Here is a 26,944-nt window from a genome sequence, read left to right on the forward strand (position 1 = left end):
TATTCAGAGTTTGTAAAACTGATCCAGAGTTTGTAAAACTGATCCAGATCACATTATTGACATCTCAACAACTAGTGGGTGACTTTTCTGGACCATCTCCATCTTATGTTTGGTGTTTAATATAATCGTGTAAAAATTGACCTTACACCAACACCAAAAGGTCAACACTGAACTTGAAATCACCCACTGTCAATGCTTCAGTCACATCAGGGTGATCTAGTCAAAACCGATCACATTATTCTGTATGATGTACCATTGGTTGATTGGAGTAAGCTTCTTGGTGTGGCTGTGACTGACCCTTTTGATGCTCTTCTACCGTTTTCTGGTGCTGATAAAAGCAGCGTCAAAATAGCCAGGGCCTGAAATATCCCGCGCCATTCATAAACCCAAAATTTCACAACTTAGCCGGAGACTGGTCCAGATCAGCGATTTACTGAAGGTGGTATAAGCTGTGTGTACATGTATGTCTGTATGCTATCAGTGCATGTAATATGGTGTAAACATGAGGGCCAGAATAGAGGGCACTTCAAAATGACAAAGTCCAGAGAAAAAGACACTTCAAACTAATCAAGTGCTTTACAAGAAGTGCAAATAGAGATGATGGTAATTGCCAGACTTGTTTTCTCAGTACATTTTAGCCAGAGTGAGTCATTTATGATTGGTATCACTAGCGTACCTACGGGGGGGGGGGGCAGGGGGGGCACTCTGCCCCCCCCTGACGAGTCACAACCCATACAAAAGACATATTCCTGCCCCCCCCTGACGAGCTTAAAATTTTTTTTAATTGAAGACCTTTTTTTTTTTTTTTTTTTTGCTTGTCAAATTTTTTGTGGTACGAAAACCTTCATTTTTTAATTGAAGACCTTTTTTTTTTTTTTTTTTTGCTTGTCAAATTTTATGTTGTACGAAAACCTAAATTTTTTTAATTGAAGACCTTTTTTTTTTGCTTGTCAAATTTTTTTGCGGCCAATTTTGCCCCCCCTGTGGAAAATCCTAGGTACGCCACTGATTGGTATATTTGACAATTCTGAAAGGTCACAATAATAACCCCAACGACAAGTTAATTCACACATATAGACAAAGAATCAATGGGCATTACAAAAATATTAATCAAAGTCTGAGAGAACAAAAGGTTATATACATTACCTGTTATTGTTAACGAGTATATGTATCTGAAATTTTGAATGAAGTGGATAAGAGCAAGGGGTCGAACAAGTTTCACCTACATGTACTTTCACAATTCAATTGTTTGTGACATCACACACTATTTTTGAAAATTGTATTATTATATGTGTATGTGAAACAAACTGAAATGAAATTAAATGATTGAGATATTTGGAGTTGAATAGAGTGAAGTTAATTTGATTTTAAGTAAACTGAATATTTATTAGATAGCCTGTTGACTACGGCATTCTTTCATTCCCGCAGGCTCGAACAGTGATCATCTGGTTCCGGTTGGCAATGAGCTCCAGGGGGTGGGGGGGGGGGGGGTATGAGAACATGTACCTAAACATTCGTGGATTGATCTGTAAAGCTCCCTCTACAGTTCTCTCTTGAAAATGTAATACATCTTTCAGTCTCATCTATCAACATCACTGTAGTCTAATCCATGCAGCCCTGATGAGTCATTTCTATGTCATTACACAAAATTGTGCCCTTTGACTTTTTTTAAGATGACCTACTTTTGGGGCAGTATTGTTCTTACAGCTTCAGGTAATTTGGTCAGCATTTGCAAAACTGTTATCAAAAAGTTCTTGTTGATATTTTCGACCATGAGATTTTGTTTGTAAAGGCTGTAAAATAAACCATGAATAAATAGGCATGGCAGCGAAATAATGCTGGCAGAACTGTAAATAAACAGAAACTGGGTATTAGAGTCTGTGTTGACAGACTAGTTATCCCCTAAAGTGCATTTGCCCTCAATCAATAATACCAATGGCTCATTATGTAATGTGGTATAAACCTAACAACCACAGGCAGTCTGTAGAGTATATATACAGACCCTTGTTGTGCAATTTTGAACAAACAGAAATAAAAATTGGAATTATTAATGATGTAGGTGACAAAGGATTCATGTGCCATAACAATAAAAGATGGTATCTGTGATCTATATTGTGTGCTGCAGTCAATGATCTCCGTCTTGTGTGATTTTGTTTGAAGAAATTGGGCTACGCACTCCGAGTTTGGTCCTGAGACTAACCGCGGGGCTGTTCCAAATGAAATGGCACAAGTGCTAATACGCAAGGATTATAAACTATCAAAGCTGCCTTCTTTAAAAATCCCAGAATGGGAATGAATGGGCGGGCAATGAATAGCGGAAGAATTGTTCCCTTTTATAACTGTCCCTCAAAGAGGCTTTCAGTGCCTCTTTCCCCTTCAGCTGAACTCTGTTAAGTACTAGGTGTTTAGGCGTGATCATCAATCCGTGCCCGCAACGAGGCTGTCCTTTTGACGATCAGCTCTTCTCTTGTAATTGATACAGCGCACAAAACCTGATTCACTGCGCTTACCTCTGTAAGCTCAACGATCAACATTGGCGCCAATGCGATATCACCACCGACACCTCGACCACTGCCACCACCAGGTCCAACCTACGACAGGCATCATCTGATCTGCTAGTCGACACCCACAACAGGGTGGGCAAAGGAAGGTTATACCTTCAGGAGATAACGGCGCCGAGACAGACATGCTTGCAGCGTTGCAATCGCTCTGCTACATGCACATGTAGATCAGCTGTGTGTAACTTACAGCATGCCGCTTGTTGACAAGTTGTCACGGATCTTGATAAGATAGTCCAGCTCAGTTCCTTCACCTGGTCACCTGTACCTCCTTAACCTCTTGCTTCCTGGAACCAGTTTGTCCCTGTACAAAACCAATGGGAATTACAGACTCCAGTCATCAACAAGTTCCTTTATCCAGGGATTGCCTAACAGTTTATAGTGTTTTATCATACCCTGTCTTATGATCTCATTCCCGATTTGTGGCTTATGTTTTCTCACTCATCTCGATCGCCATATGAGGATATAATGGATTATTACATGGAATGTGATGGTATGTTTCTTTGATTTTAACTGTCAATATCATGGATCCTTTTTTCTTTTCCTAAAAACATTATATTTTGAGCTACCTGGGGGCTACTTCATAAAGCTACTCGTAAGTTAAGAGTGACTCTAAGAACGACTGGTTGTCCTTTCTTGTGGTAAATGATATTCACCATTATATGTTCATAGGGATTATTTACTGTGTAAGAAATGTTCACCAGTCGTTCTTAAAGTTGCTCTTAAAGGACAAGTCCACCCCAACAAAAAGTTGATTTGAATAAAAAGAGAAAAATCCAACAAGCATAACACTGAAAATTTCATCAAAATCGGATGTAAAATAAGAAAGTTATGACATTCTAAAGTTCGCTTAATTTCACAAAACAGTTCTATGCACATCCTGGTTGATATGCAAATGAGGAGACTGATGACGTCATCCACTCACTATTTGTTTGTATTTTATAGTATGAAATATGAATTGTCAAGTGAAACAATTAATTCCTCCCTGAACAGTGGAATTAGCATTGTTTAATACAATATGGTTCAGTCCACCTGGTCCTTATTTTCAAATCTGTAAAAAATGAAATATTGTATAATTCAAACAATAAAAATGAAAGAAATAGTGAGTGAGGGACATCATCAACTCGCTCATTTGCATGTCACTGATTTGTGCATATCATTGTTTTGGGAAAAATAAGCGATACTTTAAAATGTCATAACTTTCTTATTTTACATCTGATTTTGATGAAATTTTAAGCGTTATGCTAGTTTGATTTTTCTCTTTTTATTAAATCAACATTTTTCTGGGGTGGACTTGACCCCTAAAGTTGCTCCTTACTTAAGAACAGCTTCATGAAACACCCAGTAGGTCTACAAAAAAGAGTCAAACCTATAAATTAAGACCAGACAAGGAAAATAAGAAAAGCAGCCTTTATTAGGAGGTGGTATTTGTGGAGGTAAATTGCCAATTCGTCCACTCACCACATTGTCTACCTTCATTTAGTCTAAGTAGGCCTATATGATTTTGCTGGTGATCTCCTTCAAGTTACATGTATCCCATCTTTGTAATAAATGAAAATTATACAAAATAAATTGAAAGAAAAAAGAATTACTATCTGATTAATAGTATCATCATCAACTGCTTTTGGAATATATCAAAGGTCCCCCCCAGAAAAAAAGGTTTTACGTTCTGATATAAGAGAAACAAAAGATTCTAACAGGCACGTTTGCCAGTTTAAATCCAAATGCCAATTTGGTGTCTTATCAGTTTTGTCTATTTTTCTCCCTCCTTTTCTCCGATCCCATTTCCAATATCAACCATAATTATGAAATTATAAGAAAACAGTAAAATCAATAGATAAAATTGTTTAGGGAGGGGGGGGGGATGGTCCCCCCCAAAAAAAATGCTTAATGAAATAAAAACAACTTTCTTAAACCCCTTTCATAAACCCAATAAAACACAATTATGCGGCTAATAGCAGCATAATTTGGTCGTAAAATCAGAGGAGGACAAGAGTTATCCGCATTATTCTGATGCTGCTATTATCCGCATAATAGCGGCATCGGGACAAGATTTTGAGTTTATGAACGTATTTCCAAATAATGCGGATAATTGCCATGGTGCGGTCACAAGGTCACCCTTTTCCAACACAACCGCATTGGAGGGGGCGTGTCCAGTTGTCATGACGATTATCCGCCTTTTTCAGGACGGGCGCTCGTAAAAATAATTTATGGAGTTTGTGAACGCAATTTTTATTGAATTATCCGCATTACTCTTAGGCGGCTAATTGGAGGATATGTTTTATTGGGTTTATGAAAGGGGTTTTAGATGAAGTCTTGGATCTCCCACAGGGAGTCGTATTGTAGACATGTTGGAGGCTCATCCATGTTTTTTAAACACTTTTCATATGACTATGTGGACTACCCTGTACATTTCAATCAATTTTAAATAAAAATTTGATTGAATGAAAATGTTGCCGTTTAGTGGCTGGATACAGAATAAATGTAGTCCCCAAATGTTTTAAATTGAAAAATTGTCTAATCAATAAGTACCTCTTTTTCAACACCAAAGCCAATTTACAAAATTTAATAAAGTAAAACATTTTACATTTTTAACAACATGGACAAACAAAGTAAGATTATGTGTGTGCAATATGTTTATTTGAATTTATTTCATTCTTTTGTTTTTTATTTCAATTTTTGTGTTATTTATTTATTTATTTTTATTTTTTCATATATTAGATTCTTCATTTAACATTTCGACAGCAATTACTAAAATATGTACAAGACACATCAGTATAACTTCAGTTTCCTAAATGATATTTGTTTGATTTTATTATTTTGGGGGAGGTTTTTTTGTTGTTTTGTTTAGGTTTTTGTAAAAAAAAATTGTCAGGAATGACTGATGTCAAATCTAATATTACCCTGCGATAAGAGATTTTAATCATTCATGCATTCGGACTAATAGCCTTATTTGCTAGTCGCACCAATGCTTACATGTATGGGAAGAGCTACTTTACTAATGTGGCATTAATGGAACTCAGATTAATGAACGCTTCTTCCCCCCCCCCCCCCCCGATTGCTTTCTCATATTAAAGGTACAGGTTGAATATTTCACTTGATTTTATTGAAGGGGGTGGTTGATTTTTTATGGCTAGATTTTATGGACGGTTTATTTTTATGATATTTTAATATTTAGGAGTGTGTTATAGAAATAGCCTGTATTTGATAATAATTTAATGATCTGTTTTTGCTCTACAGTTTTTTTTCTGAGGGAGGGTGGAAATCTATGGTAAATTGCCAATTTATCTACTGCCAACTCATCAACTCACCATATGGTCTAACTTTCATTTAGTCTAATGCCAGTCCTTCCATCAACATTACGTCTAAAAACCATTTGGTCTAATAACCATTTGGTCCAATCATCACTTTGTCTAATCACCATTTCGTCTATGACCATTTCATCTCATAACCAGTTGGTCTAATATTGATTTCATTTTTGCACAATTAACACTTAGTCAAACTAGACCAAATGGTACATGGACTAGAGGACTATTGAACCAACTGGTTATTACATAAAATAGTGAGTGGACATATTGTCAATTAGACCATGTGGATAGTAGACGAACTGGTGGTAGACCAAATGATAGTAGACAAGTTCATGGCAGTAGGACGAATTGACATTAGATGAATTGGAAATAAACCAAATTTATCACTGAACCATTATAGAACTCTAATCCAAGAAGAAATTTTTTCTCCAGAGGTCTCACGCGCGTAAAACATTCCCCCATAGACTTGTGTGTTAAAATGGCACTTAAGAAAAATTCATAAAAAATAAATGTGAAATTAGAGGGTCGAATGTTTACTACCTTTGGATAGGATATATATCTGACCAGAGAAGGGTATCGTAGCCAGCTCATTTTAAAAATAAATCGCCATTTATGAAGATAACTATGATGGGATCAAATTCATCAACTGAAACAGTAAAATAGCCCCAATTCTTCCGCCAGTAAAAAAATAGTTCCAAATCATTGATATATCTTCCCAATTTGGGCAAAGGAAGTTCAGTAGTTACCATTTCTAGAATCAGTGTTAGATTTTGAATCATATTCATACACTTTTGTCAATCAGCAATATCAAATTTAAAAAATTCGAATGGGTTGGGTCGAACGAATATCTTTAGCCGTCCTGATGTAATTAGGCTCATGGCACCCAGATATATGTTTATATTCTAGATGCTATATGTAGGCCTTCTTTTGTGACTGAACAAAAGTCTTCCACAGCAAGATGTGCTGTGACCCAGTCATGATTGCGCTGGAAAGGTTTACATTTTTTTTCGAAACACAAAAATTAATCATTCCTTTTTATTAAAAAAATTAACGCACACCATGTCTTCAGTATTCATTTTCGAAGCATGGATCTCTTTGATACTTCAATGTTTTCGTGGAAATTCAGTTTTAGATTTTGGAAAGATCGATTCTGTCTGTAATCAACAGTCAAGAATAGAAAAGATTTGAATATACCATAGGGGCCAATATTGTTATTATCATGGTATCTTTAACTGAATTATTTCACTAGTCACGAACGAGTCTATCCAGGGATGTGCTTTCATATAACAAACATTATTGTCCGTGGGGGAGAAAAACTTGTATATTTTCACTTTTTGTTAGGAGACACATAATGATTCCCTAACAGTGCCCTTTTCACGGCTTCGTTTTTTCCACCAAATTACACACACGAATGGATCATGACGCAATGCTATGCACTGTATGCAGCTTGAAATTCATTTGAAAAGTTAGCTACCCAGAACATGATGATGATGGCGGGGGGGGGGGGGCAGTCAAATGTATTGCTATACACATGCATGACCAAATTATTTCCAAACACCCCCTATCCCCAAAACGAGTTTTTTCTCTGTGTGCAAAATAACCCCTAAACAAGTTTTTTCGAATTTGGCCCCTAAACAAGTTGTCGCCAGAATATGACCTCGGGGGGGGGGGGGGGGGGGGGGAAAGCTTGGGGGAAAAACAAACCCTAAACACATTTGGCTAGTCTTTAAAAAAAAAGATATGGAGAAAAAAATACCCTAAATACGTTTGACCCCGGGATTGACCAGAAATCAAGTCTTTAAAAACCACCCATTTTCTTAAAAATCTGTGTTTTTGATATCCGTAACGAGTGCACCCGCGGCCCGTGTCCAAAACTGAAAAAACATCCCTTTAAAGTAAACATGTTTTTTGGGTCATGCATGTGTACAGTAATATATCTGACTGCCCCCCCCCCCTCCCTGGGATGATGATATTTACAGCCTATATCTGAAAATGTGCTCATTTGTGTAGATAATAATTTGGTAAATTCAAATTGTCATTGCTATTACTTTGTTGAAAAACAGAACTTGTGAAGATTATCTTTAGGTTAATTGTCAATGTTTTTTCATGACATTTTTTGTATGAAAGTGCAGAAAATTACAAAGAAGGGAAATACTCTGTTTAAATCGAAACTCCTCTTTATTTATATCATTCTCTATGTACATCACACTAAGTACATGAAACAAGATTGACTCTTTTCATTGACTGTTGGCGCAATGCCATGCTTTATAATGTGCAGCTTGAAATTCATTTGAAAAGTTAGCTACCCAGAGCATGATGATACTTGCAGCCTATATCTCGCCCATTCGCAAAATATCTAGCTATCTTTAAAAAGCCTCTACTTGATAAATTTCACAATCGCTTATACTAGTGTGTAGATAATCTTTTAGTATGTAATCATTCATTGCTATCATTTGTTACAAAACTGACAGCATGGGGCCCACTTGTGTGGATAATCTTTAGGTAAATTGTCGTTGCCATTATTTTATTAAAAAAACAAAGAAAATGTGTTTGACGAAAGTGCATAAGATTTAATGCAAAAAAGGGAAATGTTCTGTTGAAATTAAACTAAGCCCAACTCCTTCCCTTTTCTCTCTCTCTCTCTCTTTATTCATATCATTCTCTGACTCTCCCAATTAAATCCATAGGATGTATATCCACACTAAGTACATCAAACCAGATTGACTCTTTTCATTGACTGTAAATTAGCTGGGCTAGATTATCCCCAAAAGTCACAGTTCTTTTAATGTTGTGATACTTGGCAAGATTTAAAAACATTGGGGGGTTTCCTAATCCCCAGTTATTTCCAAATTTTCACATTGATCACATACCCCTTTAGATTAACTTCTAGACGTGGTCTATTATGATGTAATTGTACGACCCCAGCTACTGCATTCATATGAACAAGATAGACATGGTCTGTATAGTAAGACAGTTAAAAACCCAATAAAGACTTGGCTTTCAGCTCATTCATACTGCTTACACAGGCTAAGAAAGTTACTTTCGTACTTTTCATGGGATGAAAATATTGCATAATGAATTTTTACCATAATTATAATCATATTGATCATAGGCATTTGTATCTACATGAATCTAGCCAGCTATCTATCCATCTACCTGTTTTTCTGTCTGTTTATCTAGCTATCTGTATATTTATCTGTCTGTCTGTCTCTATCTATCTATCTAGATCTATTCTAATATACCAATATAATCTATTCTGAAGCAATTTATAATGACCCGGGCTTTAGCTCCAGCTGCCATTTCTAGCACCTGGGTTGAGTGTAGCACAATGTGGGTAAATTTTATGCTGAAGGAAAAACGCCTCATATCTAGGATTCGAACCCGCAACTCTCTGATTGAAAGTCAGAACCACTAGACCTCGATGCCCCCACTATGTTGTATCGACATAAAAAACTTAATCTGAGGTTAAGATTTTCATTTTTCAAGAAAATTATAAACTTTTATGAGTCCATAGCAATTATGACTCCATAGCAAGTAACAGCAATTCTAAAATTTATCATTTTCTTTTCAAAGTGACATTAGTAAACATGACTGAGGTGCGTCAAGAAAAAGTACACCTGTTGGCAGTCAAACATTCCATTTGAACAACCCTCAACTCTTCCAAATAAGTAACTTGATCATGTACTTAAGGGTCTCATCTACGATCATGCCCGGCATCTAAACAAAACTCTTAAGGGGCTATATAGCAAAAGTGTTTCAAATCAATACTGTGTATTTAATAAATTCCCTCTTTGCCATCCGGATCAATATGTCTCCTGCGAAGAAGGCCGTTCCATTGTAGCCCTTTGTGAGCTGTGCCATTACAACGGGAGCTTAGCTTCATTCAATTTTGCGGACAAAGGAAAATAAGATAATTAGCTTTTTCTAATCGACGATCTCCTTTCTTTTTCTGTTGTCCCGCTGGGATAGACTGAAGACCTATTTGGTAAATTACCCTGGGCGTGTATAGTAAAGACCAGACTTGAATAGGCCCCCGTTTTAACACTTTTTATCTCCCTTTCAATTAAAATGAGTCTGGATTTTAGTAGACTATAGGGAGGTGCTTGGGTCTGTGGGTCGTTTCACTCACAAGGAAGAGAGTATGTTGTACAAAAGAAACGTAAAATGGAGCGTATTCTTACTGTTACTGCTTTATTATTAGCGAAAAGGGGTATACTCTAGCATGGAATTGTTCCCTGCTCTAGAGTTGGCAAAGGTGCTGTAACATGTGACTGTCCTCGATTCTTTTGAGTTTAGTTCGAATAGCAAAATAAACTAATCATTTTCACAAATTCCATTAAAAAATGATGCCCAGACATCTTTCCTAAAGTAGGAGGCTCTGTGATCATACTTCCATGTAAAGAGTGTTATTATTTGTATATATTGTGTTGTGTACATATTGAATGATGTACTTTATTATATGAATAAAAAAAATAACAATTTATGAGGAAGGGATTTTTTTTTGCTGTATGGCTGTAAAGAGAGAGACAGGATTATCAAGTGAAATAGAGAGAGTGAGGGAGAGATAGAGCTTGTTAGATTTTATTTCTTATTTGTTAGGTTAGATATTTTAGAGTATGTACAATCCATTGGCAATGATCTGGGGGGGGGGGGAGGGGACATGTACTCCATCTCAATTTTCATTGTTTTTTTTTCTACAGTAGCCTATGAATGAGGGTGATCAGCCCCCCCATGCGGAGAGTTGCGATTGATCCAATCAATTGCAAATATGGAAAGCCAGCAACGTTAACATCTAAAATACATGTTCAAAATATTTTGTAGAAATGATGTATACATTCAACGTTCTCTTGACAATTCAGTATGCTTCTCTTTGTTTTCAAAGGACATTGAGCAAATTTCTTAAAGAAAAAAATTATGACATTGACGGATTTCCATATCCTTGAGATTGATCAGCTCAATCGTAACTCTTTGTAAGATGGGGCCCAGATGTAGATACATTTGAATTGCTTATGTGTTTTAACAGTTTAAAGTGACTTAAATCAGTAACGTTACATTTATCACCTCTCATTTTCTGTCTTTCAGATCCGGCCACTCAGTCGCTACAGATCAAGTCGGAGCCTCCCGACACCGGCTACGAGATGCTCGCCCAGTCGACGGGCAACCCCTTCTCACAATCCCCCACCCTCGTCTCCCCGTCCTCCACCTCGACGTTACCCTCCCTCTCGATGAAAGAACAGTCATCGCCACAGTCGATATCATCGGACGGCAGTACGGGGCCCTCTGGTGTCAAGAAGAGGAAAGGTCCGGCGCCGCGCATGGACTTGGAGCTGTGTTTAGTGTGTGGAGATAGGGCGTCGGGGTTCCATTATAACGCCCTCAGCTGTGAGGGATGCAAAGGTGAGTTACAGTAGCATACAAGATTTTGAAGGACATCAAATTTCTCCAACTTTTTCCTCTTGACATAAATTTTAATGCTCTCCTACCCCGGTATATTTTTTCAGGTTTCTTCCAAAGAAGTATCACAAAGAATACTCAGTATAAATTTGCAAATGTTTCAGCTTCTCTTTCAAAATTTTCTAGGAGACATTGTGGCCCATATTCACAAAACAGGTGTCTACTGTACCATGGTACAAAACTATGGAATATGCAGATTTGTGTACATAATTACACTTCTTTCATCGTGTATACAAAGAAAAGGCCAATTATAATTGCTTGTCTTTAGCAAAGAACATCTAATTGAAGCGTGATAACAAGTGAAATCTGCATAAACCATGGTTTTTACCATGGTACGATTGAAACCTCCTTGAGATAACGGGCCTAAGAAATTCTTTAAAAAGACGTAGACTCAGAACTATTGAATTCTTACGTACTGTCCTTAAGCCTTGATGAATTGATGTGCTCTAAATTATTTCATTCAATTCTCTCCTTTTCCAAACAAATTTCTCCAGGTTTCTTCCGAAGAAGTATAACAAAGAATGCACAGTATAAATGCACGAGAGGAGGTAACTGTGAAATGGACATGTACATGAGAAGAAAATGCCAAGAATGCAGGCTTAGAAAATGCAGAGAAGTCGGCATGTTAGCAGAATGTAAGTATCTTTACTTTGATAGATTCAAAATTAAGTGTGCATTTTGGTTCCAGAAGCAGTTTCATTTTCAACCAAGCTGTTGGTTCATACACCAGTCTCATTTAAAGTTGTATAGTGTCTGGTGTAGAAATTGGCTTAACACCAACCAGCTTTTAACACCAAACTTGGTGTTAAAATACTAGTCTCATTTAAGGTTGTATTGTGTCTGGTGTAGAAATTGGCTTAACACCAAACCAGCTTTTAACACCAAACTTGGAATCATCTGTAGTCAATCATAACAGCCCTGCCAAACAAAGTTGGAAGGGCGTATGTAGGAATTAGTGTATGGTTCTGTGGGCGGTCAGTTGGTCCATTCCAAATCTTGCGATCAAACTACATCTCAGTTTTCACCAAATAATTATGAGACTAGACACATACCTCGATGAGTGAAGACATTTAAGATGCATTTTTAGAAAGTGTTGGAAACTGTTGCCATGGTAATGGAATATTATAGCGAAGCTAAGTCAGGGGAAAAGTTTTGTCATAGGCAGGGGTATCAGTCACCATCTGTTACTGGTATTTACTTATTGGTTTGAACAGGTTTGTTAACAGAAGAACAATGTAAATCAAAACGGCAAAGGAAGATGATGAAGAAGCAGCAGCAGATCGACCAGAGTCCGCAACAGAGCGAAGAGGAGAGCATTCCGCTTCTGACTGACGAACAGAGAGAGGTCATCGAGAATCTTGTCAGCATACACAAAGAGTTGGAGATTCCTGGACCAGAGGACCTCAAGAGAGTTACGGTAAGATTCCTTCTGAGGGATTAGTTTAGATTTGCATGTACGTTTTTGCTTCCAGGGAGAGGTGTGAGGGATAGATTTAGGTTTAGGTTTTCTTGAAGAGACACGGGTCATTGAGAATCTTTACAGCATGCAGAAAGAGCTGGAGATTCCTGAACCCGAAGACCTTAAGAGAGTTACGGTAAGATAGCTTTTGAGGGATTAGGTTAGATTTTCTTGTAGGTTTTTGCTTCCAGGGAAAGGTGTGAGGGATAGTTTACATTTAGGTTTTCTTGAACAGGTCATTGAGAATCTTGTCGGCATGCAGAGAGAGGTGGAGATTCCTGGACCAGAGGACCTTAAGAGGGTTTGGTAAGATTCCTTCTGAGGGATTAGTTTTGATTTGCATGTAGGTTTTTGCGTAGGTTTAGGTTTTTTTGAAGAGAGAGAAGTCATTTAGAATCTTTTCTGCATCCACAAAGAGCTGGCGATTCCTGGACCTAAAGAGCTAAACAGAGCCACTGTAAGATTGCGTCCGGGAGGGAGATCTTATATTTGGGATGGGTGTAGGTTTAGGTTTTCTTGAATAGAGAGAAGTCATTTAGAATCTTGACAGCATACACAAAGAGCTGGAGATTCCTGGACCAGAGGAGCTAAACAGAGCCACTGTAAGATTGCGTCTGGGAGGGAGATCTTATATTTGGGATGGGTGTAGGTTTTCTTGAAGAGAGAGAGAGGTCATTTAGAATCTTGTCAGCATGCAGAAAGAACTGGAGATTCCTGGACCCAAAGACCTAAATGGAGCCACGGTAAGATTGCGTCCGGGAGGGGGATCTTATATTTGGAATGGGTGTAGGTTTAGGTTTTTTATAATAGAGAGAGGTCATTTAGAATCTTTTCTGCATCCAAAAAGAGCTGGCGATTCCTGGACCTGAAGAGCTAAACAGAGCCACTGTAAGATTGCGTCTGGGAGGGAGATCTTATATTTGGGATGGGTGTAGGTTTTCTTGAAGAGAGAGAGAGGTCATTTAGAATCTTGTCAGCATCCACAAAGAGCTGGAGATTCCAGGACCTAAGGACCTTTGGATAGTCACTTCAGGATTGCATCCAGGGTTGAGATTGGAGGGATAGGTTCTTGTGTTTAGCTAAAGGCTGATGCATATGCATAATTCATTCATAAATTACAAAGAAATGATTGGTTGAAAGGTCTCTCATATAGATCCCTGTACCTCATAAGAACTGTATTCTACTAAGTTCTCTTACTGTGGCTTTATGTGACATCTTTAGTCTTTTTCCTTTTTTTCCGCCAACTTCTAAGGCACTTCTTCACGAGAGTTGTCAGCACTGAAATTTGATCAAGTTAAATCATACATCAAGGCCTAGTGGTTAATCTTTCATATAATTGATCATAAGTTACAAGCGACTTTACGAACAATTGGTGACCATTTCTTTTCATCGCCAATGAAATATAACGTGTATATCATTTACTACAAGAAAAGATGACCAGTTTGTAAAGTCGCTCGTAACTTATGAACAGCTTTATGAAACACCCACCAGGTTCGTGCATGGCCTCTTATACTTCTCTCGTAGTTCAGTGCTACTACCTCTTTTGGGGGGAATGGAGTGAACCTTTATAAGATGTACTTCTGTTTATTTTTCTTGCAGCCGTGGAAAGAAGGCCAAGGTCAGAACTCACAAGCCAACGGTTCCAAGTCGGTTCAGGCTTCAGATATATATGACGCATCAAATCCATTACCCGGGGTAAGTTCACATCAGGGCCCCCGTAACCCGAAATAGACTGGGCTATTCCAGACCAGGATATATAAATTGACCCTCCCCCCCCCTCAGATCTTGGCCGCTGATTGTGCAATCGCCGTGAAAATTTGCAAGCGCGTAGAACCAGATGTAAACTACAAGACTTTAGTAAAAAAAAATTTAATTGTTTTTATTTATTAATTATGCAAATAGGCGTATGAAATTAAATTCAATTCAATATAAAATTAAAATTGTTTTTTTTTTGTGTGTGTTTTTGCATTTAACTCAATTTATATAGCTAGCAGAACGCTAATTTTTGGTGAGAGTATCAATTTTTGCATTTCTAACAAATATATACAAAAAAATTACAAACATATTAATTTCTTATGTATTTTATTGTTATATAATATGTATTTTTTTGTTTTTTCGAACCTTTATTTTTTATTGTTTTTTCCGATGAACTTTGTAGGGACTCTTTTGCGATCATAAATTGCATAAAATAAATTCATTTAAACCAACAAAAGTAAAAATATTCATAAATTATGATTTTGGGTTGAAAAGCACAATTTGCATTGATTTTGTACACAGGATCACGATTTTGAGCAATTTTTAGTCTGATGTGCACTTAGATAATGTTGCGTAATTTCGGAACCGCATACCCACGCGTCGCACATTTGGTGTCAAAAGATACGCAAGACTTCAAAGTAAAAGGTCCTGAGCACGGCGTCGTGACAAAATTAAATAAGGGTTAATGGATGTTGGATGAAATTGGAACTGAGAGAGAATTGATTTGTTTTTCTCTTCCAGCTGATGCCTGTGTTAAACCCCAAGAAATCGTCAGAAGACGGAGATGGGGATGATCTTGACGATCAGGACAACGATGCTCTTCATCTTCGTTTCGCTCACATTACAGAACTTACTATCCTAACCATTCAGCTCATCGTGGAGTATAGCAAACACATACCAGGTTTCCTCACGCTCAAGAGGGAAGACCAAATATTACTCCTAAAGGTGGGTAAAAAGGATGATGATGATGATGATGACGATGATGGTGATGATGGTAATGATGATGATGGTGATGATGATGATGGTGATACTGATTGTGATGATGATGGTGATACTGATTGTGATGATGATGGTGGTGGTGATGATGATAGTGATGATGATGATGATGGTGATGGTGATGATAGTGATGATGATGGTGATGATGATGATGGTGATGATGGTGATGATGATGGTGGTGGTGATGATGATGATGATGGTGGTGATGATGATGACGATGATGACGATGATGATAATGATGATGATGATGATGATGGTGATGATGGTGAGTTATTACCACTTGTCACAGTATACTCGCCAAGTTGCCACTTTTGAATTTGCTTAGTCTCTGTAATCTCATATTTGTAATCAGCCACACCTTTGTTATTCCTGCTCCAATCTCTTTTAATTTCTCGCCGTTCTTTTTTTCCCCCTTAAACTTCTCCTGTCATGCAAATCATTCTACTACCAAGATTTGATCCATCTTGAAACCTTTAGTTACCATCATATTCTCCCTTTTCTCTCAGGGCTCTGCCATTGAAGTAATCATGCTCAGAGTAGCCCTGAGGTACGACCGAGAGCTCGATGCCATCATGTTCGGCAACGAGATGCCGTACACACGGAAACAGCTCCTGGAAGGCGGTATCGGGGACCTGGTCGACCCCATGTACAACTTTGCCAAGAGTATGTCAGAGCTGGAGCTGGACTATGCAGAGTTTATTCTTCTAATGGCAATCACGATATTATCACCAGGTGAGTGGAGTCTGTCTTGAGCTTTCATGGGGGGTGGAAGGTGACCTCAGACTTTAAGGCCCGAATCCACAAAGGTGGTTTTGAAAACCCACGGTTGAATCCATGGTTTATGTAGATTTCCTGTATAAATTATGCTTAATTTACGCCTGTTGCCGTAGTTATCCATGCTATTTTATTAATGAGTCCACTGTTTTGAATTAATGAGTCCACTTTTCAAACGGCGGACTCATGAATAAAATAGCGTATTTAACCATGGTAACAGGCGTCAATTTGGCGCACTCTGACAAAAGCGTGCATCAGCATTGGACATTTTTTATACACGCGCCCGATACGCGCTAAGTTTAGCGTAATTTATACTGGAAATCTGCATATGCCATGGATTCAACTGTGGGTTTTCAAAACCACCTTTGTGAATTCGGGCCTAAGTGGTTTTGAACAGCCTCGATGACAAGAATCCCTGTTAAATTACAAGAACTTTTTAATGCCAAAAAATACCCGTTAATTACTCCTGCATTCACACCGCCCCGAAACATACCCTTCGGGAAAAGTTCCTGAAGTTACGAGCATGTGCAGTATGATCTGATAAGAAAGTAAGGCGCGAAATTCAAGTCGCCAACTACTCGCTGGGCTTAAAGTTCCTGTAATTTGCTTTCACACTGCCAAAATACCTGCGACCTTGGAAAAATTCCTGCGAAAGTTCTCGTAATTTTGACAAGTACCTACTATATAGTAGGTATTTTCTTTCGGGGAGATTACGCATCATTTGCTTTCAAACTGCCAAAATTATTTTCTGATCGAGGTAAATTTCCCGATCAGAAAATACCCGGAACTTACAAACTTCGAGGCGGTCTGAAACCACCTTTTGTGAACACCACAGGAAATACATTTGGGCTCAGCAAATTATGCTGTCCCGTTCAGGATATTCCTTGGCCTGCTTCAGGGATGTTGTGCGAGAGAAAGTGACATAGTGAATTTACAATATGAGATGACGGGTTGAATATACCAAGCACTAGTACAATCTGTTGATCTTGTAAATTTATTCCACTCTAGGTGATTGTCAGAACCTGTCACTGATTAATCGATAGATTTGAGTCGTAATTCCTCATGAAAATTGATATTAAGTTAGATTTTTACAAGCATGCGAAACAAAATTTTTTGATGGATACGGATGTTGATAAAAAGTAAAATCAAGCATTACTTTTTCAATGCTTGAGTGGAGGTTTTTATGCGCCTCCGATGATTCACAGGAAATATTTGCAAGAAATTTCAAACTATTTGAAAATTATACAAAACTGAAAATAATAATTAGCCTTCTTTCCAAACACTTACGGCAGTTTGGAAAACTTTGAATATGAGAGGCAATCTTGAGATCTCGATCTCTTTTGTGTGTGCATCATTTGTTTCCTTCACCAAACGTTTTCTCATCATGTTTCTGTGAAAACCCACCTCTTGGAGAGATACTGTGATGTAATGTTTTATTTACCAAGTACAGGTCCATCACAAAATTTTATTCGTGAATGAAAACACTGACACACTCTTTCCTTGTGCTTCTACAGATCGGCCAGCCATCATCGAGCGAGAGCGAGTGGAACAGATGCAGGAGACGTACCTGGACATGTTGCGTTCGTACCTGAAGCTACGGCGCCCTCACGAGGTCCTTCTCCTCCCCAAAGTTCTGATGAAACTGACAGAACTCCGAAGTCTAAACAATAGCCACTCGGAGCTCTTATTCCAACTCAAAGTGAAGGATCAAAAGATCCCGCCCCTCCTCCAAGAGATCTGGGACGTGAAATGACAACTATAGCCGTTCCTGTTCTCGTTCTTATTCTTGCTGCCAATCTCGTGGACCTCCTGTTCCCTTTCTGACTCGAGGATCAAGAGATCCCGACCCTTCCCCAAGAGATCCCAGTCCTACCCCAGGGGGCATTGGAACTGACATGACAGCCAATTCTCTTTATACCATCATCCACATCTCTGCCAATCTTTAAGAACTCTGAACCTTTCTCACCAATCTTCCTATCCACGTCACCGTCTTGACCAAGACAACTGATGTACAGAATCCACAAAGTCGTACAACCCTTAAGAATTGTAGTCATTGGGATGACAGCCATATCATCATCCACATCTCTGCCAATCTTCAAAACCCTGAACCTGTCTCGCCACTCTTCCTATCCATGTAGCCATCTATAAAGTGACCAAGACAACCAGTGTACAGTATCCACAAAGTCATGCAACCTGTAAGAATGTTCCTACCCTGTCCAGTCTTGTGCCCTTTGAGAAATCTTGATATGGAAACAAGGTATATAAAATGCTGCCAATCCTTAAATGGACAAATTTGGTATGTCTTGGTGTGTAATCTTATAGGTGTTAGTACCAGTTTGAGTATCCTTCCATGTTGTTTCTGCAGTGCAAGCGCTCTAGAGGTCTATATTTACGGGGAAATCTTCCTTGTGGTATCTGAAGGATTTGTGAATGGGAACAAACTGCTTAATCTAAATGGAATCTTCTTGTGGAATGGTGCGTCTTCTGTAAGAAGAACATGGTTTGGATATCGCACAATATATGGAATAATGTTGAGATTGATTGGGAAATAATGTAGGACGCCTTCCAGCTCCGTCAGGTAGTATCCACAACCTCGAAGGCCACTGGTGACAGATCAACCTGATGGACATCAAGGAATTATGCATATTGTAGAGTGGAACTACACTGAAATAGATCAGAGAGGTCTACTAAAGCTGGAGCAAGGAAAACTTTGGAAGTTCGTTTGGACGATAGAAAGTTGGAAGTGATATTGAGAGCTTCGCATCTAAGACAGATCATTGAATAGACATCACTTTTTTCGTAGTTCAAACCTCTCAGGAGATCCTTGGACTTCAGGTGATCATTGATATCAGTGTGCCAAACAGTGATATCACATTGAGCTCTTGCTTTCTTGAATGATTGGAGCTTGTTAGGCAAACCTAAATCGCGTTGAGAGAGAGAGAGAGAGTCGTGACAGACGCACAGTTGTCTGATCAAATAAGTGGCTCTCCAAATAGTTCCATTTTATTGGGCATAGCAAGAAATTTGCATTAATTTTAGATCAAGTGCAAGTCACAAAATCAAGAATAAGTTGGCATTGCAAGAAAGTTGAGTTGGTGTCGTAGGTTTCACAGTAGACATGTATCTTTCTTGGGCAAGTGTTGGTCCTGAAAAGGACCACCCAAACTTATCAGGACCAACACTTGCCCAAGAAAGATACATGGTGTACTGTGAAACCTGCTACACTGTTCTTCTTCGCCATGGAAACCTTCAGAAGTTACATCGAAAGTTGAGTTGTAATAAAATGCAAATCAGCTGAGAATTTGTGTTTCATAATGGAAGGACTTATTCTTAATTTTCAGGATTTGCACTTGATCTGGTATTAAACGCAAGTTTATTGCAGTACCCCATTGGATCTCACAATAAGGGAACAAGGCAAACATTTATGATTAATTGGATTTGTAAAAGGCGGAACAGATGTGGACTCTCTCTCACAAAGCATTATGGGTAAACTTGTAGAAAGTCGGTTCAACTTTGCGTGTTTTATTGCAGGAGACGGGCTAAACTAAAAACATTGACATCTCACTGAAATGTTTGTTTTCAAAGCCATCCTCGTTATTACCAGAAATTTTCATCATATTATCATGGCAAAAAAATATTTTTATACATTTTTTGCAAGATGCAAGATTTCTCATTTACTTCCTAAAGCAGTTGAATAAATTTAACTTGTAAATGCTTCATACTTATTTCTAATGCGCGAATTCAGATTGTTGAAGTTCTACCCAATTTTTTGCATTTTTCAGAGGTAATATTTTTTTGCTAGGTATATTAAAAATAGCTCTACTTTTCTAGTTAATATAATAAATCCAATGAGTTCCATGTACATTTAGATTTTTAATGTAAGAATCGTAAAAATGAATAAATTCAAACAAAATTTTTGTGCCAATACTGTTTCTCCTCGTGTGAGGCTACCAATTGATGTCTGCCTAGATTCGTTATTTTTAAATTTTCAAATTATTCCAATAAGAAATGAGCTGTATATTGAGCTTTATTGTCATTCAAGGGTTATCGTCTGTGTTTTCTGGTAGAGAAACATGCGTTTGATATAGATATTGGGATTATATATTATCTGAAATAAACTTCTTATCTCTTAAGAATAGAGAAAGAAAAATCCTTGTACAGGTGAAGGAAAAAAAATGAATAAAATGCAAAGAAAAAAATGTGTTTGCAAATTGACTTGTATAAAAGGAAAATGAAATACTGTTTAGATGTAAGTATTTTTCCAGTGTGATTTTTGTGAGCTTAAAAAAAAATATAGTATGATGTAGATTTTACTATTCATGAAGGTATGTAGAGAGAAAAGCAGGGATGGAATTAATTGGCTGTTTTCAGGCCGGAACTCTTGAGAGAGTTTTTTTTTTGTAGATGCAGCAAGAAGTATATAGCATTATCGACTAATAATACTAATGAGAATAATATTGAAGAAACAGCTGTTTTTGTATACTAGTTTGGAGCCACTAGAAGTGGTGCTTGTGTTGGTCTGTGTACATTGTAAATATTCTTGACTGCAAACAGTTAACCACCTAGACTTGAAATCCAGTTGTTTTTCCACCTAGCACTTTCGTGCTTCCAGACTCTACATGGACATTGATTTGACAAAAAAAAAAATAAGGAGTTGTGTGAAGGATTTTACGTGTAAATGTATATGTTGTATTTTAGGTTCAGAATATTTGTCTTTGTTACGATACAGAGGAGATCAGTTTTATCATGCGCATTATTTCTATTCTTTTCTTCTCACTCTTGGGTCGATTGTAAATGTTAAAAAATATGTGTATCAAGATTTTGATTTTTTTCCCCCCGATATGTTATGATTTTTAACAGATTCTGTATGAAATTTTGTATTATAGGATTTTGTGTGAAATGAGAGTGAGAGACGGAGAGAGAGCGAGGGTAGAATGGAGTGTTATAACATTATTCTCTTTGAAGATATAATTTATTTTATTAATCATGCCCCTTACATACTTCTGGCCAACTTACTTGAGACCCACTAACATATATATGTTCTGATCATTTGATCAGCCAACCACTAATACAGAGTTGGACAATAGAGGGCAGCCTTCCTCTTGAACTGCAAATGCTCAGACTAAGATAAACAAAGTTTCATCTTGCTTCATTAGATAATGGACTGGAGGTCGACGATTCCTGCTTTTTGTATGCTCATACAATTTGCATTAATACTCTAACTCATTTTATGGGACATAAGTTGTATACAACGTAGTTTGTTGGTTTAATTTCACAAGCCCTCGCCGAAAGCTGTAATTTTCATACAACTAATTAGCTTTTAATCAGTTTTATGTTGCTTGTGATTTCAAAAACATCACTGAATTGGTCAAATCAGGCTATGAAAAAAGAATGTGCACTACCGTGTATTCATCAATGAGATGGTGTGTTGAAAGTCATGTTCATGTCTGCATTTACCCCTGGGGAGCAGAATAGCATTTCATCAACATATTTTTGTCTGACAAGTTGTAAAGATCTGACAACTTTCCTTGATTTTGATTGGCTGAAGAGCACCGTTCCTATGGTAACTGTGGGATATAACAGGACTTGTCGGACAGGGTTGGGCTCAGTTACAAGGTAATTGATCAATTACATAATTCCATTTTTTTTAGTAATTGTAATTGAAGTTTTGAAAGGGAAAGTAATTGTAATTGTAATTTTGAAAAATGTAATTGACTTCAATTACTTTTAATTACATTCAATTACTTTACAATTAACTTACTGAATTTATGATTTAATTTAATGACCTTTTTCGTGTCAAATGCTTCAGCATCAAAGAGAGTAACAGGCAGAATCCATGCTTTTTAACCTAAACCCTTCATCTTGTCGGTGTCTCTGTAACTCAGAATTATGTTGAAATAGGTGGTACTATGTACAGAATACAAATTGATTTCATTTATGACTTTTCTAGAAAGTAATTAAAATTTTAATTGTAATTGACAAAAGTAATTGGTAATTATAATTGAAGAAAAAAATGTTATTTAATTGAAAAATTGTAATTGAACATTTCTTTTCATACGTAATTGTAATTGAACATTTCTTCAATCACGTAATTTAAATTGTAATCGAAGAAAGTAATTGAGCCCAACCCTGTTGCCGGATAAAATGTCTGAGAGTCCTTTCATGAAATGCTTCCCTGGTTTTTTTTTTTTTTTTTTTCAGTTTGAAAACCGGTAGTAATCCACCACTGTGGTTGTGTATGTAGATTTTTATAGCAATAAGAATAATGGAAAATTAGAAATACACCTTGTGATAGTTTGCAAAACATTATGTGCACTTGTTTTTGCTACCATAGAACTCTCCAAGAGTGATTTATTTTAGTGAAAGTGTCAGATTTACAAGCCCTACCCTAATCTAAACTGAACAGCGAAAGTCCGGTTTCATAAAGACTTGCTTTAATAAAAAAATTCACAATTTCAGTAATAAATTCACTATCAGCCAATCAGATTGAAGGATTTCACTAGCTTTTAACTGTTATGGCAATTTGTTATTATAGCAAGTTTTGTGAAACTGGCACCAACACAAAGTTTTATGATGAATTTTGTTGATTTGTATGATTGATTGCAGATGAGCAATGTACTCAATCGTACAAACCAGCTCTATGATCAAACACTAGCTTTGTCTTATGTGGCGTCCTGATTGAAAAATGAAAGGGTAATACTAGATGTTTTGCTTTTTTGTAGAAAAGGAAATAAGATGTAATGTTGATGTAGACAAGGGCCCCGTCTTACAAAGAGTTGCGATCCAATCAATCGTAACTCTATCAGTGTCATAATTTTTTTTATAAGAAATTTGCACAATGTTCTTTGTAAACAAAGAGAAGCATAGTGAATTTTCAAGAAAACAATGAATGCATGAATATACATCACATCTAGAAAATATTTTGAACAAGCATGCATTTTAGAGGTTGATATTACTGGCTTTCCATAGTTGCGATTGATCGGATCAATCGCAACTCTTTGTAAGACAGGCCCAAGATGTCCATTTAGAATTTGCCCCTTGACTATCTTCATTTGTAACCCTACTCCCTCTCCCCTGCGCTCCGAACATGATCTGTCCAAGCCAGAATTGTGACTTTGAAAGAAGCAAATTTCATTAAGGATCTGCTTTTCTTACTACATTTTTAGAAAAATACTTAACCCTTTTATTTTGTAATTTGTCTATTGTGGTTACCTTAGATTTCTACGTGTGTATAAATGATTGTAAGGATTTAATGAGTGATATACAAAAAACAACAACAGAAATATGCTGCCAGTTCCTTTTTATTTACTCTCATAATTTAGAAGAAAAATGATTTTTTTTTTAATCCCACAAAATGTCACTTTAGTAGAGTGACATGAAAATAGAAGAAAAAGACAGACATGTGTATTTTGATGTTCTGATGTAAATATTCCTGAAGATTTATTGTTTTCATATTGCAATAGCAAAAGAAATACATTTAATATGGTGGTCATATTGATTTTTTTTTGGATTTATTTCAATTTCATTTTTTTAATTGCAATTATATTTTGTCTGTCTGTATGTATGTATGTATATTCACTACTTTTTAAAAAATGAAGAAATTAATGTTCAAGAGATAAGGTCATTACTCACGTGTCGGGCGATCAATAAATGAGATGTGTTTCTTCGTACAAAATAAGTATGCATCGTCATGGAAATTGAATGAAGGAAATAAGCGCATTAATTTTCCTTACAAAAAAACCCTCTCATTCCCCATTCATAAAACCCACCATTATAAATACATGTTTTGATAATATACATGACAGAACTATTCCGAGTTTGAAAAAAATATAAGGTCATATTATATCAATGTTTCTGGGCAGGATTGAGTTGTCTGACTTCATTGGTCACATTTTGATCTCCAAATTGGCAACATTGTTACACGTGACTCTGTTAAGGTGATTCTGTTGGAACCACAGAAATCTGGGGGGGGGGGTGTTTCACAAAGATTTATGTACGACTTAAATCGCACTTAAATGGCGACACGTATCTGAAATGCAATGCGCAATCTAGTTGATCAATACGCAGTAGTGCGCGTCCTCTTTGCATGATCTAACCAATGCAGTCATGCCTTTTATACCGACGCAACTAGGCATTTAAGTGCGACTCTAAGTCATACTTAAATATTTGTGAAACACCCCCCAGCTCGAGTAAGGCAAAATTCGTCTAGAAGATGTATATAACACATATTTTCCATATTTTGGTCTGAAATAATGCAAGTTGAGGGAAAAGTGACGATGTATGAACATGTTTCTGAGTTTTGTGACCCTCAAATTTTGTTTTAATGGAAAATAATTGCTTCATAAATGTGTGTGAAGGGGGAGCTTGCTATTATGTTATGTAATCTTGGGTACAATTCAGGAGGGTGGAATTGGGCAGAGGAAGGGGGGGGGAGATCGCTAGCATGTTGGATCATTTTTGTCTGCCGATGGAGGTTTTTTCTTTTCTTTTCCGCGTTTTTGATTTGCCTGGATTGTGATGTTCAGAATGTGCGTCTCTATCGGACACTAAACATGACCAAAATTTGAATACAGAGAATCTCCCTGCCTCTTCTTCTTTGTTTTCTATCATTTTGCGATTCTGACGTAGTATACTGTATTATGTTGGTTGAATTGGAAGTTACAGAAGTGGATGTGTTTTGTGCAAATATGTGAGAGTGTGGAAAAGAGAGAGAGTGTGTGGAAAAGAGAGAAAGGGCAATAGAGAGGGGAAAGAAAAAGAGAGAGAGATTTGAGAAAGGCAGTGTGGAGAGGGAAGGGGGTTGAGAGAAGAGACAGATGGTGATGGGGAGAGTACTCTGGTTGTGAATTCCTAATGGTGTTTCCAACGCTTCACCAATATGGTTTATTTCCATTTCGTCTAATGCCAATTCGTCTACTATCATTTGGTCTACCATCAGTTTGTCCACTATCCACATGGTCTAATCGCCTATTCGTCCACTCACCATGTTGTCTAATAACCAGTTGGTCCAATATCCATAATAGCCCATTTAACATTTGGTCTAATTGGACTAATTTGGTCTAATGTGCAAAATGAATGAAAATGAAATGGATATTAGACCAACTGGTTATAAGACGAAATGGTGATAAGTCAAAGTGATGATTGGACCAAATGGTTTGGACCAAGTGGTTGTTAGACAAAATGTTGGACTGAATGGCATTAGACTAATAAAATGAAAGTAGACCATGTGGTGAGTGGATGAGTTGGCTGTAGCCGAATTGGCAATTTACCACCAATTTTAATGAGTCAATTTGGTTAATGTGTTGCATATGAAAATGCATTTGTTAGAGAATATCCACCTTCCAACTTGTCAACCTTTGAAGATTGAAGTGGTCTGGCGCCATCTCTTTTAAAATGTTTTAGTGAGTCAATAGTACTAGGGATGTGAGTGGTCACAAATAAAGAGATCTGAAAAAGCTGAAACGTTAGAAAAGTCTGAAATAAAAGGAGCTCCCATACTTTTTGTACAGAGGAAAGCCAAAAATAAGCTGAAAACAAAAATCTGAAATCAGCTAAAAATCTAAACTTGCACACCCCCGGAGTTCACATGATCGCCTCGTATTGTTTTGTACCTCTTATGATAAGGGCTAACTCTCTATTGGAGGCTATGAATCAGACTACAAATCTTTGACAAGTTTGTGTTTTTTTCAGTCTTATCAGAATTTCCTTTTTTCAAAAAAGAACTTTGAAAAATCGTTCAGGGCAAGACTCAAACCTGCGTCAATGATCTTGAATGCAGCAAACTCACAATAGCGCATCGTGTTACCGATCGCGCCACGTCAGTCGAGCTAATCTATGCTTTGGAAATTACGCTATATACTGTTCATATGAATATGCCAATAATTCCATGAATATTCATGTAGTCTGGCTAAAGAAACCCTATTGGGCACCATTTATGTTATTAGCCCTATAATATCGTAAGTGGGGGAAAAATGCTCGCCAAATTAAACAAAATCCTTGATATACATTTCTCTAACCCACAGTATACCCTCGTCTCTCCCCTTTATTTACCACAACTCTACCTGCCTCCTTTCCCCTCTTCTCTCGCACATTTTTCTCCCCCACCCCCTTACTCTCCCTCTCTCGCACCTTACCCCCTCCCCCTTTTTCCCCCTCCCCTTTTCTCTCCCCCTCTCTCTTCTCATTCTCTTTCCCTGTCTCACTCTCTCAAACCATCATTTCTCACAATATCCAGTCAATTTTAATATGAAACAATACATGTGGCTTCTCATGTAAAAGAAGTCTAGGTATTAAGTGAGACCAAAGAAAAGGAAGGAAAGTCTCCATTCAGATTATCATATCATGTTTTATTGAAAACAAAATCAATATGTTCACATAAGATATGTGCACAATACTTCCCCATTTGCATCACACAATTGCACAAATTTATAGACATGAAAAAATCTATATATTAAAATAACCAATTATAATTCAAATGATGCTACATAAGCTCTCTTACATACATGTATTTCAAAATTATACATGTTTTAGAAGAAACAATAAGTTATCCATATTCCATGAAATGTTTTTAGAGAGTGGTAGTTGTACTCAAGTAGAAAATACTGATGGGGCATTACCAGAAACTTACATTCAATTATAAA

At 37.2% G+C, this 26,944-nt stretch overlaps 1 protein-coding gene across 1 annotated transcript; it reads left to right on the top strand.

The window, feature by feature from the left end:
- Positions 1-2,197: 2,197 nt before the first annotated feature.
- On the top strand, positions 2,198-20,940 carry LOC129283091 (oxysterols receptor LXR-alpha-like). Its single transcript, XM_064114682.1, has 8 exons — positions 2,198-3,051; positions 10,949-11,263; positions 11,815-11,955; positions 12,535-12,737; positions 14,379-14,474; positions 15,276-15,479; positions 16,037-16,262; positions 17,819-20,940. Exons 1-8 carry the CDS (start codon positions 2,988-2,990, stop codon positions 18,055-18,057), a joined length of 1,488 nt encoding a protein of 495 aa, XP_063970752.1. The 5' UTR covers positions 2,198-2,987; the 3' UTR covers positions 18,058-20,940.
- The last annotated feature ends 6,004 nt before the right edge of the window (positions 20,941-26,944 follow it).

Source organism: Lytechinus pictus, unplaced genomic scaffold (genome assembly GCF_037042905.1).
Source record: "Lytechinus pictus isolate F3 Inbred unplaced genomic scaffold, Lp3.0 scaffold_20, whole genome shotgun sequence".
In the NCBI taxonomy this organism is placed as follows: Eukaryota; Metazoa; Echinodermata; class Echinoidea; order Temnopleuroida; family Toxopneustidae; genus Lytechinus; species Lytechinus pictus.